Source organism: Hypanus sabinus, chromosome 8 (assembly GCF_030144855.1).
Source record: "Hypanus sabinus isolate sHypSab1 chromosome 8, sHypSab1.hap1, whole genome shotgun sequence".
NCBI lineage: Eukaryota > Metazoa > Chordata > Chondrichthyes > Myliobatiformes > Dasyatidae > Hypanus > Hypanus sabinus.
The window spans coordinates 160326923-160342963 of NC_082713.1; the positions used below are offsets into that span (position 1 = coordinate 160326923).

Below are 16041 nucleotides of genomic sequence, written 5' to 3' on the forward strand. Positions count from 1 at the left end.
AGGGATGGTCCTTAAAATGAGATCATTAGTTGTGGGAACAATGTTGTGGAAAAATTGCATCAATTTAATCTTAATGGTGAGAAATTTCATTTCAAAACATACTACAGACATGCACTTACAGCCAATATATTTCTCATTGCTTTTAATTATACATGAACATTACTAATGAGGAAAAGTTGGACTAGAAGACGCCACAGTGTTGGACCCATTTTGCTAAAGACATTCACACACATTATATTTAGGAGCTACAATGGTGAAAACTGTCAAAATTTATACTTGCTTCCCAAAAGATCAAATCAGAGATGGACAATATGCCAGTATGAATGAAGATAAACAGATTTTTTTTTAGCTAGTTAAAATGAAGACTGTAAAACTATTTTATAAGCCATATGTAAAAACTTGGAGGAAATTCAGTGAACAAGCATAATTGCATTAGAGACCCAATAACATTTGGGAGCAATTTATTTCAATAAAGGTTTAGGTGGCAAGCACGAAATGCTGGAGGAATTCAGCAGGTCAGGCGGCATCTATGGAACTGAGTAAAGAGTCAACATTTTGGATTGACACCCTTCTTCAGGACTGAGAAGGAAGGGGGAAGACACCAGAATATAAAGGTGGGGGGGGGGGAGGGATATGAGGCTAGCTGGAAGGTGATAGGTGAAGGCAGGTGGGTGGGGAAGGTCAAGGGCTGGAGAAGGAATAATCTGATAGGAGAGCAGAATGGACAATAGGAGAAAGGGAAGGAGGAGGGAACCCAGGGTGAAGTGACTGGCAGGTGAGAAGAGATAAAAGGTCAAGAGTGGGGAATAAAAGAAGGGGGAAGGGAGATTCCTCAACTAGTTCTATCTTAACAGCATAAAACACTGAAGGTAATTTTAAGAGCAAACACAAGGAGTCCTGACGAAGGGTCTTGGCCCAAAATGTCGACAGTACTTCTTCCTATAGATGCTGCCTGGCCTGCTGCGTGCCACCAGCATTTTGTGTGTGTTGAAGGTAATTTTAATGTCATTTCCCAGACACAGATAATTACAAATTAACTTGCAACAATAGTTAAAACTACTCACCTTATGTATCATGTTGTGAAATAGTTTCTATCACATTGAAAGATCATAGATTTAAATCCATGATGCTGGTAAACCCATATTGAAGAATTGTAGGTGCCCTGCGTGAGAATCCAAACGGATTGAATTGCCACTGATGTACTTAGAGTTTTCACATATAAAACAGCTGCATTTGACAGTGACCATTACGTGGGGTCCTGCAAAATTTTCCATCGCATTGAGGGATCTGTTCCACCAATGTAGATTTACGTTAGGAGTTGGTAACAATGTTCATTACTATAGGCTAAAAGAAAGCAAAGTTGCATGTTTAAAATGTACATTGCTTCCAGATTGCATATTTATATCAGATATGCTTATATTTTTCCTTACAGGAGTAAGTCTGATCCATTGTAACTACGTCCACACTCCCTTTTCCCCACTAATCTCTCTTTAACCTATTCTCTGTCACAAGTCTGCCAGTCTCATCCCCCTCCACCACACCCCACCCCGCCCCAGTTTTCCTGCCAACTACTAACATTGAGGGAGATTTACAGTAGTTAATAACTTATCCATATTTATTTTACCACAAGAATATGAGAGAAGTTAACTCTTCAGAACTGAAACTCTGTGGACTTTTGCTTTATTGAAGTTATCAGTGGGAAATTCTTTGTCCAATGGAGTTTCTCAAGATATTTGTTAGGTTCTTATAACCTTAATTTCAGAAATTAATTAATTTGAAAATATGGTTTGTAATTGCTTGGATTCGTGACCAGGGTTGGAACTCTTCATGCATAGGATTACTTTTCCCGTTGTCAAGCCTCCGGTTTCTGTCTACTTGCCTAGTGTTTGAAGCTCAGAAGAAACGGACACCAGATGCAAAGGAACCTCACAGTAGCAAATTATCAAACAAAAACACTCGAGATAATTTATACTAATATCAATAGGCCAGCCCATTGCTGTAAATGAGGTGAACTTGCAACAAACATATTTTCCAGAATGCAATTAAAGTAGCAAAGCCAGTAGTTTATTTATTTGGAAAGTAACTACATTGTTACACAATATCTATTTTAGAATCAGAACTCCTGCCTGAACACAAGAGATTATGAAGAAACAACGTGCTGATTTCTGCAGGTTTATGCAAGTTATGCAAACGGAATTAACCTCGGTCACAAACAGGTGTGAGACTCCAGGCTGATGGACAGGAGGACTGGTTTTCCTGTACAAAACCTGACGCTGATTTTTCTGAACTTTGAGGAGAGAAAGGCAAGCTGAAGCACTCTGTGATTGACATTTCAGTAGGTAGTGACTTCATTTCAAGGTTGATAGATTCTTGATTGGACAGGACATGAAAGGATAGGAGAGAAGGCAGGAAGTTGAGGCTTGGGGGAAAATGGATCAGCCATGATGAAGTGGTGGAGAAGACTCGTTGGGCCAATTGTATATCTTATGGTTTTACGGTCTTATAATCTGATGATGGAAATATACTATTTATTCATAGTTTTATGTAAATTAGCCACTTATAGTTACAAAGTCTATGTTTGAGTTTAAAAAACATACCGCAGATAATAAAAAAGACAGGTCAGAAGACATCTTTTGAATGACAGAAACATTGTTTCAGACTGATGACTTTTCATCAGGACTAGCTCTTAAAAATTTTTTTATGACAAACTGTCTGCATGTATCTGTCACCTTAATTTCTCACTGTTGTGCTCACATTAACCTGCCTCTGCCTAGGCATGCTGTAGTTTGCTCACTATGGGCCACCCCCAGGTTTGTCATTGAACCCCTGATCTGGCGAAAAGTTATTAACTTGAAACAAATGCTTCTCCCTCCATTGATGCCGGCTGATCTGCTGAGCATGTGCAGTTTTCCACTATCTGTCGTATCTTTCTTTTGCCTGACTCTGTTGGGCTTGCCTTCACTAAAGAGAAACAAAAATGTGATGCTGAATCTTTCAGGACCAGCCCAACACTTGGCCTGTGCTCCTCTCCCTTGTGCACTCATTTGAGGCCGTAGAGCTGATCTTGTGCACTTTCAGTCAGGAGGTAAGGTACCAGAGATGATCAGACTGCAGGTGATGATGCAGTGGCCCCACCCTAGAACATTCTGGAAATATTTTGGCAGGAGGCAGAACTTTGTCATTGTTAAATTCGGCAATGATATGAAGAGTTTCTGAATGTCTCTGATAGTCAGTGACATATATCAACTATTGAATTATTGTTAAAACGTTCAAAATCACAAAGGATAAAGTTAATAAAAACATTAAAATACTTGCAGATAACTAGCATACATATGAAATAGGAACAGGTGTATTTCACGTGGTCTCTTTGATTACTTAATTAAAAAATGGCTGATTTGATAGCAACATTATCTTCATGTTCCTGACTATCCTGTCACCCCTTGTTTATCAAGAATCTCTCTTTTTTACCTTAAGATTATTTAGACTTTGCACCCATTACACTTTGAGGTAGAAAGTTCTGAAGACTTACAGAGCTCAGAGGGAAAAAGACAAAAAGCACAATCTCTGCCTCAGCTGACCAATGCTTTATTTTTTAAACCCTGTAACTGCAGCGGACTCCTTGCCAATCAACAGGCCTCATCTTAGGTGTGACTCAAAGTCTAACCCAGCCTAAGTGTTGAGTGGTAATCTTCCAGTCGTGCAAGACTGTGCAAATTCCAGAATTCCCCATTTTATAGTGTATGTAAGGGAAGTCTAGGTCTTACTGAAATTCCAGTGGCTCAAAGTCAGCAGTTCCAATAGGAACCACCGGATCCAACCAGTGTAGTACCATGTAGTATATTCCAGCCGCTGGTGCACAGTTAAGATTTCCTGTTATGATCCTGTGACATTGTAGTCATTGGCAGATTCAAGACAATTCATGGGATTAACTGATGACGGCAGGCAATATAAAATAATAACACGAGTCCAAAGAGCATGTCAAGGTGCTAAATTCTTACTCCCTTTTTTGTTACTCCTTTCTTGTGGCAAAGTCCTTAACCTCACAGAAGGAAATATTTATCAATCTCGAGAGATTCTTTATCAGCAAGGGGTGAGAGGATAGTCAGGAATGTGAAGATGAGGTTGCAATCAGAACAGCCATGGTTTTATTAAACAATCAAACAAGACATGCCCTTGTTCGTAATTCATACGCATGGTAATTATCCGTAAGTCTTTTAACTTTATCCATTGTGATTTAAAATTTTTTTAACAGTTATTATTGCTTAGTAACAGGACCATAGGCCTGAAAGAATCAGCATAATTTTTAAGTCTCTTTAGTGAAGGCGAAAGAAAAATACTGCGGATGGGTGGAAAACTGTGCTCAACAGGTCAGGCAGATTGAATAGAGGAAGAAGCTCCTGTTTCAGGTTAACAACTTTTCACCAGATCTGCCAGGAGTATTTTCCTGTCTGTTGGTAAGGATGTCAATGAAAGTGGGTCAGGCACATTAACTCCATTATTTCTCAGCTGTTAGATTGTATTTTGGCCTTCATCTTTCAATAACCTTGGTGTGAATGAGCCTCAGTGATGTAAATTTGTCATTTATTTAACTAGCAGATCAGCAAACATGCTCTTCCAATTTCTTTATCTGCAATTTTTTTTGAACATTAATGAATATTTTTCAGGATGGGCGAATTTTTATAAAATTTGTGATTTTGGAATACAAATCATGAGGAAAAAAGCATGAAAGTTAGAGAATATTTCCTACCTTGCAGCAGTCTTGGGTAAATTCAGAAATGGATACCCGCACATTTTCAAAGCTTTAATCTTGGGAAAATCAGAGGCATTTTAAATTAGAACGGGATTGTGGTAATGTAACCCCATGAAATGTCAAATCCAATGGATAAACAGCTCAAAGTTAAGAAAGGACAACAAAGGGCAAATTGTTTCAGTAATTTTATGCTTTCTGCTTCCCAGAGCTAAACTCGGGGACATGGAGGTTTCTATTTATTGCCTCTTTCTATGTTAAAGTTGTATTTCTTTCACCAGATCTGCATTTTTTTCAAGATATAACCATAACATTTAATGCTTCTCTATAAATGTTAAGGAACAGAGCAAAATTGTTCACAGGTTGTTCACTGATCATCTATGGTTTAATTTAATAATATACCAAACTGGAGGATGTTAATGGATTTTAAAGAAAGCTTGCAAATTCTACTTCAGTTGGTAGAATCGCACAGGATAATATCCTTAGACCAGCCATCTTCAACTTGATAAGTTACCTTTTCTCTATCCTAAAACTAGGCCAGACAGTTTTGGCCAACATACACAAGATACTGCAGGAACTCAGCAGGCCAGGTAGCATCGATGGAAAATAGAACAGTCGATGTTTTGGGCCAAGACTGTTCAGCAGGACTGGAGAAAAATAGATGAGGAGTAGAATTAAAAGATTGGGGAGGGGAGGGAGGGAGAAACACAAGGTGATAGGTGAAACTGGGGGGGGAGACGGATGAAGTAAAGAGCTGGGAAGTTGATTGGTGAAAGAGATACAGGGCTGGAGAAGGAGGAATCTAATAGATGAGGACAGAAGGCCATGGAAAAAAGAAAAGAGAAGAGGAGCACCAGAGGGAGGTGATGGGAAGACAAGGAGATAAGGTGAGAGAGGAAAAAGAGGGTGGGGAATGGTGAAGGAGAGTGGTGGCTATTACCTGAAGTTTGAGAAATTGAGGTTTATGCCATCAGGTTGGAGGCCACCTAGATGGAATATAAGATGTTGCTCCTCCAACCTGAGTGTAGCCACGTTGTGACAGTAGAGGAGGCCATGGATAGACATAGCGGAATGGGAAGTGGAATTAAAACAGGTGGCCACTGGGAGATCCTGCATTTTCTGGCAGTCAGAGTGTAGGCGTTTGGCAAAGCAGTCTCCCAATTTACGTCGGGCCTCACCAATGTTCAGGAGGTCACACCGGGAGCACCTGACACAGTAAATGACCCCAACAGACTCAAAAGTGGAGTGTTGCCTCACCTGGAAGGACTGTTTGGGGCTCTGAATGGTCGTGTGGGTGGCAGTGTAGGGGCAGGTATAGTACTATTTCCACTTGCCATGTTAAGTACCAGGAGGGAGGTGAGTGGGGAGGGACGGATGTACAAGGGAGTGAAGTCAGGAGCGATCCCTGCAGAAAGCAGGATGTGGGTGGGGGGCGGTGGAGGGAACATGTGCTTAGTGGTGGGATTCCGTTGGAGATGGCAGATGTTCCAGAGAGTTATGTGCTGGATGCAGAGGCTGGTGGGGTGGTAGGTGAGGACAAGAGCAGGGACACCAGTCACCCCAACCATAAATTGTTTCAGCTGCTTCCGTCTGGTAAACGGTACCGCAGCATTAAAGCCAGGACCAGCAGGCCATGGGACAGCTTCTTTCTACAAGCCATTACACTTATTAATTCACATGTCTGTACATTGTGACAGAGTCATAACACAAAGATTTTTACTCCCTCCCGTTGTGGGACGGATGTAAGATTTAAATAAATTCAAATTCTCTAAATCATCCTTTTTAAATTTAGTAATTCCAAGGAGCACTTGACAATGGGTGCTCCTCAGAATAACATGAACTATTTGATATCAAGGTTTTGCAGAAGAAATGTGGGACTAAAATGGAGAACACTACAAAGTGTGTAAGAGTGAATGGCAAGGGGAAGTACCTGGTCAAATATCTGAAATAGCTCAGTTCAACTCAGAAATGGTTGTAATTCCATTCCAAGCTGGATCAAAATTATCTTCAGTTACGTTGTACTGGAAAGACTTTTACATCCGAACATCTGTAGTTTGTGTCCAACTGCTTGCTGCTATTTCAATTTGATTAGTCAGTCAAAACATTCGTGCTTCAAGATAAAACTTCTTATTTTCAATAACTGCTGATGATGCCTGATGAAACATGGCATTTCCAAAATGACGATTTAAGAAGCATTGATATGGGTTAATGTGTGACATCAGAAGACTTACATTTGTTCATGATTCGGATATATACTCTGTAATATATTAAAACAAACAAGCAACAGAGTCATTCAGTCATAAGTAATACAGTATTGAATCGTGAAGAAACTAACAATTTTTTTCTCTATTTTCCAGAGCACCAACAATTTGAATGTTTCCATAACAGCTCAAAATGTGGATTGTTATGATAATGGAATAATTTGCATGAAGTCCCTTATTATTTCTGTTGGAAGCACCCATCTTAATTTTAATGACAACTCTGGGAAACCAGTAAGTGTCCAAATTGATCTTTTCCTTTTTTTTTTGTCTCATAAATATCCAAAAATTATAATTTTCTGCTTCTAAGTTTCTAATCTCATATCACCCCAACCACCTGATCTTACGGATTTGTTTTGTGGTGGGAATCGATTTGCTAGGTTTAGAAGCACCAATTAATAACACCTTCAATACAACCAATTATCTCACAATGCATCGCCAAACGTATTGTTAAAGCAAAGCATTGATACTGAACCAGCAACAAAGGAAACATGAAGGCAAAGAATCAAAGCCTTGGTGAGAAGGATAGAGTTGAAAGAAACGTGGGTGAAGTTTTCGAAGGGGATCTTGGATTTTCAAGTCGTGATACCTGAAGGCTTTTGCATCTTTGCAGGATTTTACATCTTTGGCATCTTTGTGTAAGAGATTGGTGAGGCTTAATTTGGAGAATTGTGTGCAGTTCTGGTTACCTACCTACAGGAAAGATGTAAGTAAGATTGAACAAGTACAGAAAAAATGTACAGGACGTTGCAGGGTCTGGATGACCTGAGTTATAAAGAAAGATTAAATAGGAAAGGATTTTATTCCTTGGAATATCATAGATTAAGAGGAGATTTGATAGATGTATACAACATTATGAGGGGCAGAGATAGGGTAAATGAAAGCAGGCTTTTCCCCATTAAAGTTAGGTGGGACTATAACTCCAGATCATGAGTTAAGAGTGAAATATACAAAGTTTAAGGGGAGCATGAGGTGAAACTTCACTCAGAGGGGCGTGCGAGTGTGGAAGGAATTGTTTGAGCAAGTGGTGCATGTGAGCATGTCAATGTTGAAGAGAAGTTTAGATAGGTAGGTGGATGGTAGTGGTAAGGAGGGCTATGGTCCTGGTGCAGGTTGATGGGAGTAGGCAGCTTAAATGGTTTGGCATGGATCATTTAAAATAGTGTCTCTCTGTGCTGTACTTTCCTATGACTCTGCGTCAATTAAGTTAAACAAATTAGAGTACAAGCAATTCACACTCCAATAAAGTTCATATTTACCACGGCAGCTAAGGATTTTAAATTGAAGCAATTAAATAAACTTGAATTTTAAACAAAATGCCAGTCTTAATAATCATAATAATTCTATTGTATTATTATATGAAAAAGCATCTGGTTTCTTAATATCCTTCAGGGAAGGAAATCTTGTGTCGTCAAGTAAACAAAGATGTAATTTTTTTCCCATTTTACTCTCTGTGTGACTCTAAATGTTTCACTGCCTTTCCAGGGCAATTGGGGATGAACAGTAAATGCGTATTTAAATGATAACAATGTCTAGATCCCACAAATAAATAAATCAATAAAATAACCGTCGAATTGATTTGTTAAGAAGGTTACTGCAGCTCATATTGTGATTGGAAGACCAGAAGACCCCAGTTCAGTTTACCAGTGTGGCAGCTCTCATACCTGCAGGGTTTTGCCCATAAGATTCCTCTTACCTTGAGTGAGTCACGTGACGCGAACTTTCTTCAGGGAGCCAGCTCCTATCTGATTGGTGAAACCCAGCACGGAGACTTCTGGGTGTAGGTAACAAGTCCCATTGGCCCCACAGAATCATCAGGGCAGAAGCACAAAGTACTCACTTGGTTATAGATCTGTTTTCCAATAAACATTCTAATTTATTTCATGCGTTGAACACAGGCAACTCTCACAATGGATTGTAGTGAAGTCACAGAAGTTAACCATTATCATCCAAAGTCAGGACGGAAGCCAGGAGAGTGTCCACACTGGAAGACTGTTATCTGCCCTACTCTCACTGATTTTTGTTTTATCAAAATCCCGTTAAACTTAACACTCCTTTGCATTTTTCCAAAATTGTCTGTGTTCCACAGATTCACTTTATAAGAAGAATATTAGATTTAGTGTTTGATTCTATACCTTTGAATGTAGTTCTGGCATAGCAGTAGTATAGTGATTAGCACAGTGCTTTACAGTACAGGTGACTAAGTTCAGTTCCCGTTGTTGCCTGTAAGGAGTTGGTACGTTCTCTCTGTGACCATGTAGATTTCCTCTGGGTGCTCTAGTTTCGTCCCATGGTCCAAAGGTGTACTGATTGATAGATTAATTGATCATTGTAAGTTGTCTTATTATCCTGTGATTGTGTGGCCTCTGTCGGTCGTGGTCGACCATGGGTACTGCGCCTCTGGTAGTCACTGGGAGTGGCTTCTCCAGGGCACAAGCCAGGGCAGAATTGATGTGGAGATCCGTCTGTTGCCCATGCAGTGGGACCCCCCCTCCATGCTGATGCCGGGTCCAAAGGAACGACAAAAGTCGATACGGTTTGGTGCCAGCAGCCTCGCAGGAGTTGCCGTGCCGGTGCTGGGTACAGCGGTCAGCCGCCTCCGGGACTCCGACTCCGGATTTTTCCTCGGGGTTTACTCCCGAAGCCTTTCCCGCGAGCGGGTAAAGCCGCAAGGCAGCGGAGGTTTGTAATCGGAGCTTTCCCTCTCCTAGATGAGCTGCCATCCGTGGTTAGCAAGCCCCAACTGCCCGGAACAGCTGGTTTTAAGGTGCCAGTGGCCCACCTTTGCCCCTTCTCCTGTCAGTGAGAACAGCTCCACCGGGCATAAAAACTATGCCACACGTGAAGGCCAGGAGTTGGACTTGGTTGTCGGAGGCTGTTTGAGACACACGCCATGAAGAGCATTTGTTTAGCAGTGGGAGCTCGTCCCCACTACCACCCTTCAGCTATGACTACCCCTGGAGCCTGTGGTTAGGCTGGGGTTAAATCAGGGGATTGCTCGGTGGCATGGCTTGGAAGGCCGGAAGGGTCTATTTCACACAGTTTCTCAATAAATAAATAAATGCCTAATTTATTGTGAACAATGTTTTTGGAGATCTGTAACCTAAATATGAAATGAATTACTGCCGTCCAAAAGCCTTTGATTTCAGTACAGTGAACAATGCAACAGAAAGGATATTTTCACATTTGCTTACCCAGTACAATATGACAATGAAAAATTATTACAATGAGCACTGTATTGTATTTATTTTGCAATGCTAGTTGCTAAGGTTACTATTCAGGAGCCAGTTAGTTTATCTGTAATATAGTGGATTCTAGTTAATTGGAATGCATCGGGACCGGTAGATTTTGACTCAATTAAACATTAATTTCCATTGAACAATCAGCCAAAGCTTCATGGAAATAATAAAAAATGCATAAGAAGACAAAATACCATTTAACTGAGTAAGAAATGTATTTAAATGGAATGCAAAACAAATTATAGTACTATCAATACCATTACAGTACTATATTGCACTTTGGAAGGACAAACCAAGGTAGAACATACAAGGTAGATGGAAGGACACTGCAGTAGAACAGAGGGATCTGGGAATTCAGGTACATAGTTCCCTAAAAGTGGCGTCACAGGTAGATAGGGTCGTAAAGAGAGCTTTTGGCATATTTGGCCTTTATAAATCAAAGTATTGAGTGTAAGAGTTGGAATGTTATGGTGAGGTTGTTTAAGGCATTGGTGGGGCCGAATTTGGAGTATTGTGTGCAGGTTTGGTCACCAAATTACAGGAAGGATATTAATAAGGTTGAAAGAGTGCAGAGAAGGTTTACAAGGATGTTGCCGGGACTTGAGAAACTGAGTTACAGACAAAGCTTGAATAGGTTAGGACTTTATTCCCTGGAGCATAGAAGAATGAGGGGAAATTTGATCAAGGTGTATAAAATAATGACGGATATAGATAGAGTGAATGCAAGCAGACTTTTCCCACTGAGGCTAGGGGAGAAAAACCACCCGAGCACATGGGTTAAGGGTGAAAAGGGAAAAGTTTAAGGGGAACATTAGGGGGGGCTTCTTCACACAGAGAGTAGTGTGAGTGTGGAATGAGTTACCAGATGAAGTGGTAAATGCAAGGGGTAAATGCACTTTTAACATTTAAGAAAAACTTGGACAGGTACATGGATGAGAGGGGTATGGAGGGATGTGGGCCAGGTGCAGGTCAGTGGGACTAGGCAGAAAAATGGTTCGGCACAGCCAAGAAGGGCCAAAAGGCCTGTTTCTGTGCTGTATTGTTCTATGGTTCTATAAAACTGAAGTTCCTAACATCTGTCAATGGAGGAATTCATCCAGTGTATCCTTGTTCTTTTGAATGACTGTCGTGTAGATAATGGACTCCCTTTATGCATTGCTATCAATGATCGCATCTTCCAAATCCTCTTTTTCATTATAACGTTCAAGAGGATTGTCGAAACCTTCACACTGTTCATAGGTCCTAACTTGTTGAAGTAGTGAAATTGTTTCACTTTCACTTCTGGCCATTTTTGGCATCTCCAAGCCTGATTGCTCGAAACCGCAGAGAGCAAAATAGTTCCCAACAGTTTTACTGCTTATTTCTTGACAGTTAGCAATGGCAAAAATCACTGCTTTTTGAACACAAGCACACGCAACTGACACTGTATAAAAACTGTTTGCTCTAAGCACAGTGTTGTGTCTAATGGCCATACACATGCTAGTCAGAAGCTTCCGCAACAGTCACTTGGCCCGATTAAGTGGCATTGTGTCACAAGTAAATGAAGAGAATTCTGGCTATTTTTTTGGATTAGTTTTTATTCTTTAAGAATTGTCCCAATTAACTGATGGCCAGGATCCGCTGAAAATGACTAACAGTGTACTGGGGAACAAGACAATTGTTCTACCAATAAATGCTTTAATGACAGAGGTTACCAACTTCACCTTTCAGTAAAAATGTTCTTAGGAAACCTCCAAACAAGCAGACAGTATTAATTCTTCATGGTGTTTGTTGTTCCTCCTAGACTCTGTCTGGAGTGAGAAGGGAAACCAATGATTTTCAGCTGTGGAAGGCGGGTTACTACTCAGTGATATACTATCCAGAGCAGGAGATTACAGTGTTCTGGGACAAAAAGACAACGATTCACATACAGGTTGGACCCCAGTGGCAGGTAGGTAGTTTTGTTCAATTTAACCCCACCCAGCTGAAGTGTATTAAGTTAACAAACTGAAGGAAACAGTTGACCATATCAAATGGAAAATATCAAAGTTAAGGTTTGCTGAAGTAGTCTTGCATCTTTATAACCTGTAGATACATACCACCGCGAAATGCAAGACTAAGCTTTGAAGCAACACACACAAATTGCTGGGGGAACCCAGCTTCGACTGTTTTCCCTTTTCTAGAGATGCTGCTTGGCCTGCTGCGTACCCCCAGCACTTTGTGTGTGATGCTTGGATTTCCTGCAGCTGTTGATTTTCTTTTTCGTGTTTGTGCTCCTAAGTTTTGAAAGTAGGTGGGGCAAAATCCTAACCTGAATCTGAATTCCTATCTTGCTCTTTAATATCCAGGTCTGGCCCTTGACTGCAGATTGAAGGCTCACGACCTTAATTTCAAACAGTATTCTCAATCATACTGCCTCCTACAGCAATACAATCTACAACCAGCCTGTGTCATTAATGGGTAACTGCGCAGTCGTGCAGCGCAAAGCACTACTGCCCCCAGTTCAATCCTGTTGTCTGGAACTGCCCAAGTGGATCCTGCACCTCCTCACCGCGATTGTGTGCATTTCCTCTGAGCCATTTGATTTCCTCTTGCACCCCAAATGCGTGCAGGTTGATAGGATAATTCATTCGCTATGTGTCGTGTCCAAGGCTGATTTTTCTTGGCAAGTTTTTCTACAAAAGTTGTTTAGAAACATTGAAACATAGAAAACCTACAGCACAATACAGGCCCTTCGGCCACAAAGCTGTGCCAAACATGTCCTTACTATAGAAATTACCGAGGGTTACACTTAGCCCTCTATTTTCCTAAGCTCCATGTACCTATCCAGGAGTCTCTTAAAAGACCCTGTCGTATCTAGCTCCACCACCACCGCTGGCAGCCCATTCCATGCACACACCACTCTGCGTAAAAAAACTTACCCCTAACATCTCCTCTGTATCTACTTCCAAGCACCTTAAAACTGTGCCTTCTCATGCTAGCCATTTCAGCCCTGGGAAAAAGCCTCTGACGATCCATATTGATCAATGCCTCTCATCATCTAATACACCTCTATCAGGTCACCTCTCATCCACCGTTGCTCCAAGGAGAAAAGGCTGAGTTCACTCAACCTATTCTCATAAGGCATGCTCCCCAATCCAGGCAAAATCTCCTCTGCATCCTTTCTATGGCTTCCACATCCTTCCTGTAGTGAGGTGACCTGAACTGAGCACGGTATTCCAAGTGGGATCTGAACAGGGTCCTCTATTGCTACAACATTACCTCTTCGCTCCTAGACACAATCCCATGATTGATGAAGGCCAATGCACTGTATGCCTTCTTAACCACAGAGTCAACATGCATAGCAGCTTTGATTGTCCTATAGACTCGGACCCCAAGATCCCTCTGATCATCCACACTGCCAAGAATCTTACCATTAATACTATATTCTGCCATCGTATTTGACCCACCAAAATGAATCACCTTACAATTTTCTTGGTTTTACTCCATCTGCCACTTCTCAGACCAGTTTTGCATCCTATCGATGTCCTGCTATAACCTCTGATAGCTCTCCACACTATCAACAACACCCCCAACCTTTGTGTCATCAGAACATTTACTAACCCATTCCTCCACTTCCTCATTCAGGTCATTTATAAAAATCACGAAGAGTAAGGGTCCCAGAACAGATTGCTGAGGCATTCCACTGGTCTCTGACCTCCATGCAGAATATGACCTGTCTACAAACACTCAGCCTTCTGTGGGCAAGCCAGTTCTGGATCCACAGAGCAATGTCCCCTTGGATCCCATGCCTCCTTACTTTCTCAATAAGCCTTGTCAAATTCTTCGCTGAAATCCATATACACTACATCTGCTGCTCTACCCTCATCAATGTGTTTAGTCACATCCTCAAAAAATTTCAATCAGGTTCGTAAGGCATGACATGCCTTTGACAAAACCATGCTGACTATTCCTAATCATACTATACCTCTCCAAATGTTCATAAATGCTACCTCTCAGGATCTTTTCCATCAAATTATCAACCACTGAAGTAAGACTCACTGGTCTATAATTCCCTGAGCTATCTCTACTCCCTTTCTTGAATAAGGGAACAACATCCACAACTCTCCAGTCCTCCGGAACCTCTCCCGTCCTCATTGATGATGCAAAGATCATCACCAGAGGCTCAGCAATTTCCTACCTCGCTTCCTACAGTAGCCTGGGGTACATTTTGTCCAGTCCTGGTGACTTTCCAACTTGATGCTTTCCAAAAGCTCCTGCACATCCTCTTTCTTAATGTCTACATGCTCAAGCTTTTCAGTCTGCTGTAAGTCATCCCAACCATCATCAACACCCTTCAGAGATTGTCAAGCTGGCGTCAGTGGTCACATAACCAGAACTGTTTGATCTGCACCAACGGCTCATACAACCATCCACCATCTGCTCTAATGGATTCATGTAACCCCGATCAGGGAGCTAAGCAGGTGCTACACCTTGCCGAAGGGTGACCTGCAGGCGAATGGAGGAAAGGAACTTCCTTTGTAGAGGTGTATCTTCACCCCACCATCCTAGGATAATTGGCCATTGTAAATTGTTCACCAGAAAGCTAAAATCTGAAGGAAATTGATGGGATTGTGGGGAAAATTGTTAGAAAAAATGTGATTAGTGCCAATGGATGCATGATGGTTGACATGGACTTAGTGGCCTGTTTCCACACAGTATGATTCTGGTATTCTTTTTGTACCATTATGAACAAAACGGATAATAATTTTCAAACATTCAACTTGTAACTCATCCAAAACACTATTAATGTTGCAGTCCTATGTAGCTGGCTGCTGTTTTACTGTGATACAACATGAAAAATTAAATCTGGGAGTAAATCCCTGTGTGTAGTAAGCATGGGATGCTTCTGTTTGTAGACTCAGGCTCACAACCCGTAACATGTAGCTTTGCTCAGTATCTTTATTCTGTATTGTTACTAACTCAAAACCAAGCAGCCACGTGAGTAGTTGTTCCAATTAATCTATCCTTGAGTTGTCCATCTCCTCAATGAACATTGCACAACCGAGGCAATGTATGTTGAGTACCTTATGCCACTTTGAGCTGTCTACAACAACGTTCACTCTAACTTTTCTTTGTGGACCAGCCATTGTTCTGAGCAGGAAATTCTTACATGGCCTGAAAACTGCAGCACATTATTTTTTTTGTAATATGCATACCATGAATATTTAGAAAGAAAATCGAAAAACCACATGCTTTTGATTTTCTTTATTAATTGAATGGTATAATGAAATACAGTACAACCAAGAAAATCTTTCAGGTTTCATAAACTTTTAAACTTGGGTGACATTGACATGTATTGTATTGGTGGTTTATTAACAAAGAGCCATTGACTTCCATTCTGTGTTTATTGTTACAACTTGGAACAGTGTTGTAACTTGAAACACAGGCAATGGAAAAATATTGAAGCTCCAAAATGCTGCACAGTAAAGGTTGTGACACTTACATTATTTAGAATGTTTATGGATTACATTCATTAACACATTAATATAATGTTAATGTAATACCAAAATGATGTTAAGGTTATATAACTGAAAACTCCAGCTGCATGGCAACAACAGGCTATGTGAGTGGGAGTATTTCAGCTACTGTGTGGCAGTGCACCTGCACAACTTAGAGGGGACAGTAGTCTACAATACACTGAGGAATTTTATGGAAATCCCTGTAATAATTATTTACAGTAGCAGTTAAAGTTCCATTCATTCAATGGAAAAAATACTCAATGTATCCAAGTAAAATTATACAAAAATTTTAAACAAATAATTATTATGAAAATTGT

At 40.8% G+C, this 16041-nt stretch overlaps 1 protein-coding gene across 1 annotated transcript in view; it reads left to right on the plus strand.

Moving 5' to 3' along the window:
- Window positions 1–16041, plus strand: part of otogl (otogelin-like) — a 164528-nt gene that overhangs the window by 58463 nt on the left and 90024 nt on the right. Inside the window, exons 27-28 of the mRNA XM_059976457.1 lie at window positions 7105–7239; window positions 12028–12174. Coding sequence (XP_059832440.1) covers window positions 7105–7239; window positions 12028–12174 — 282 coding nt within the window. The remainder of the gene's footprint in view (window positions 1–7104; window positions 7240–12027; window positions 12175–16041) is intronic.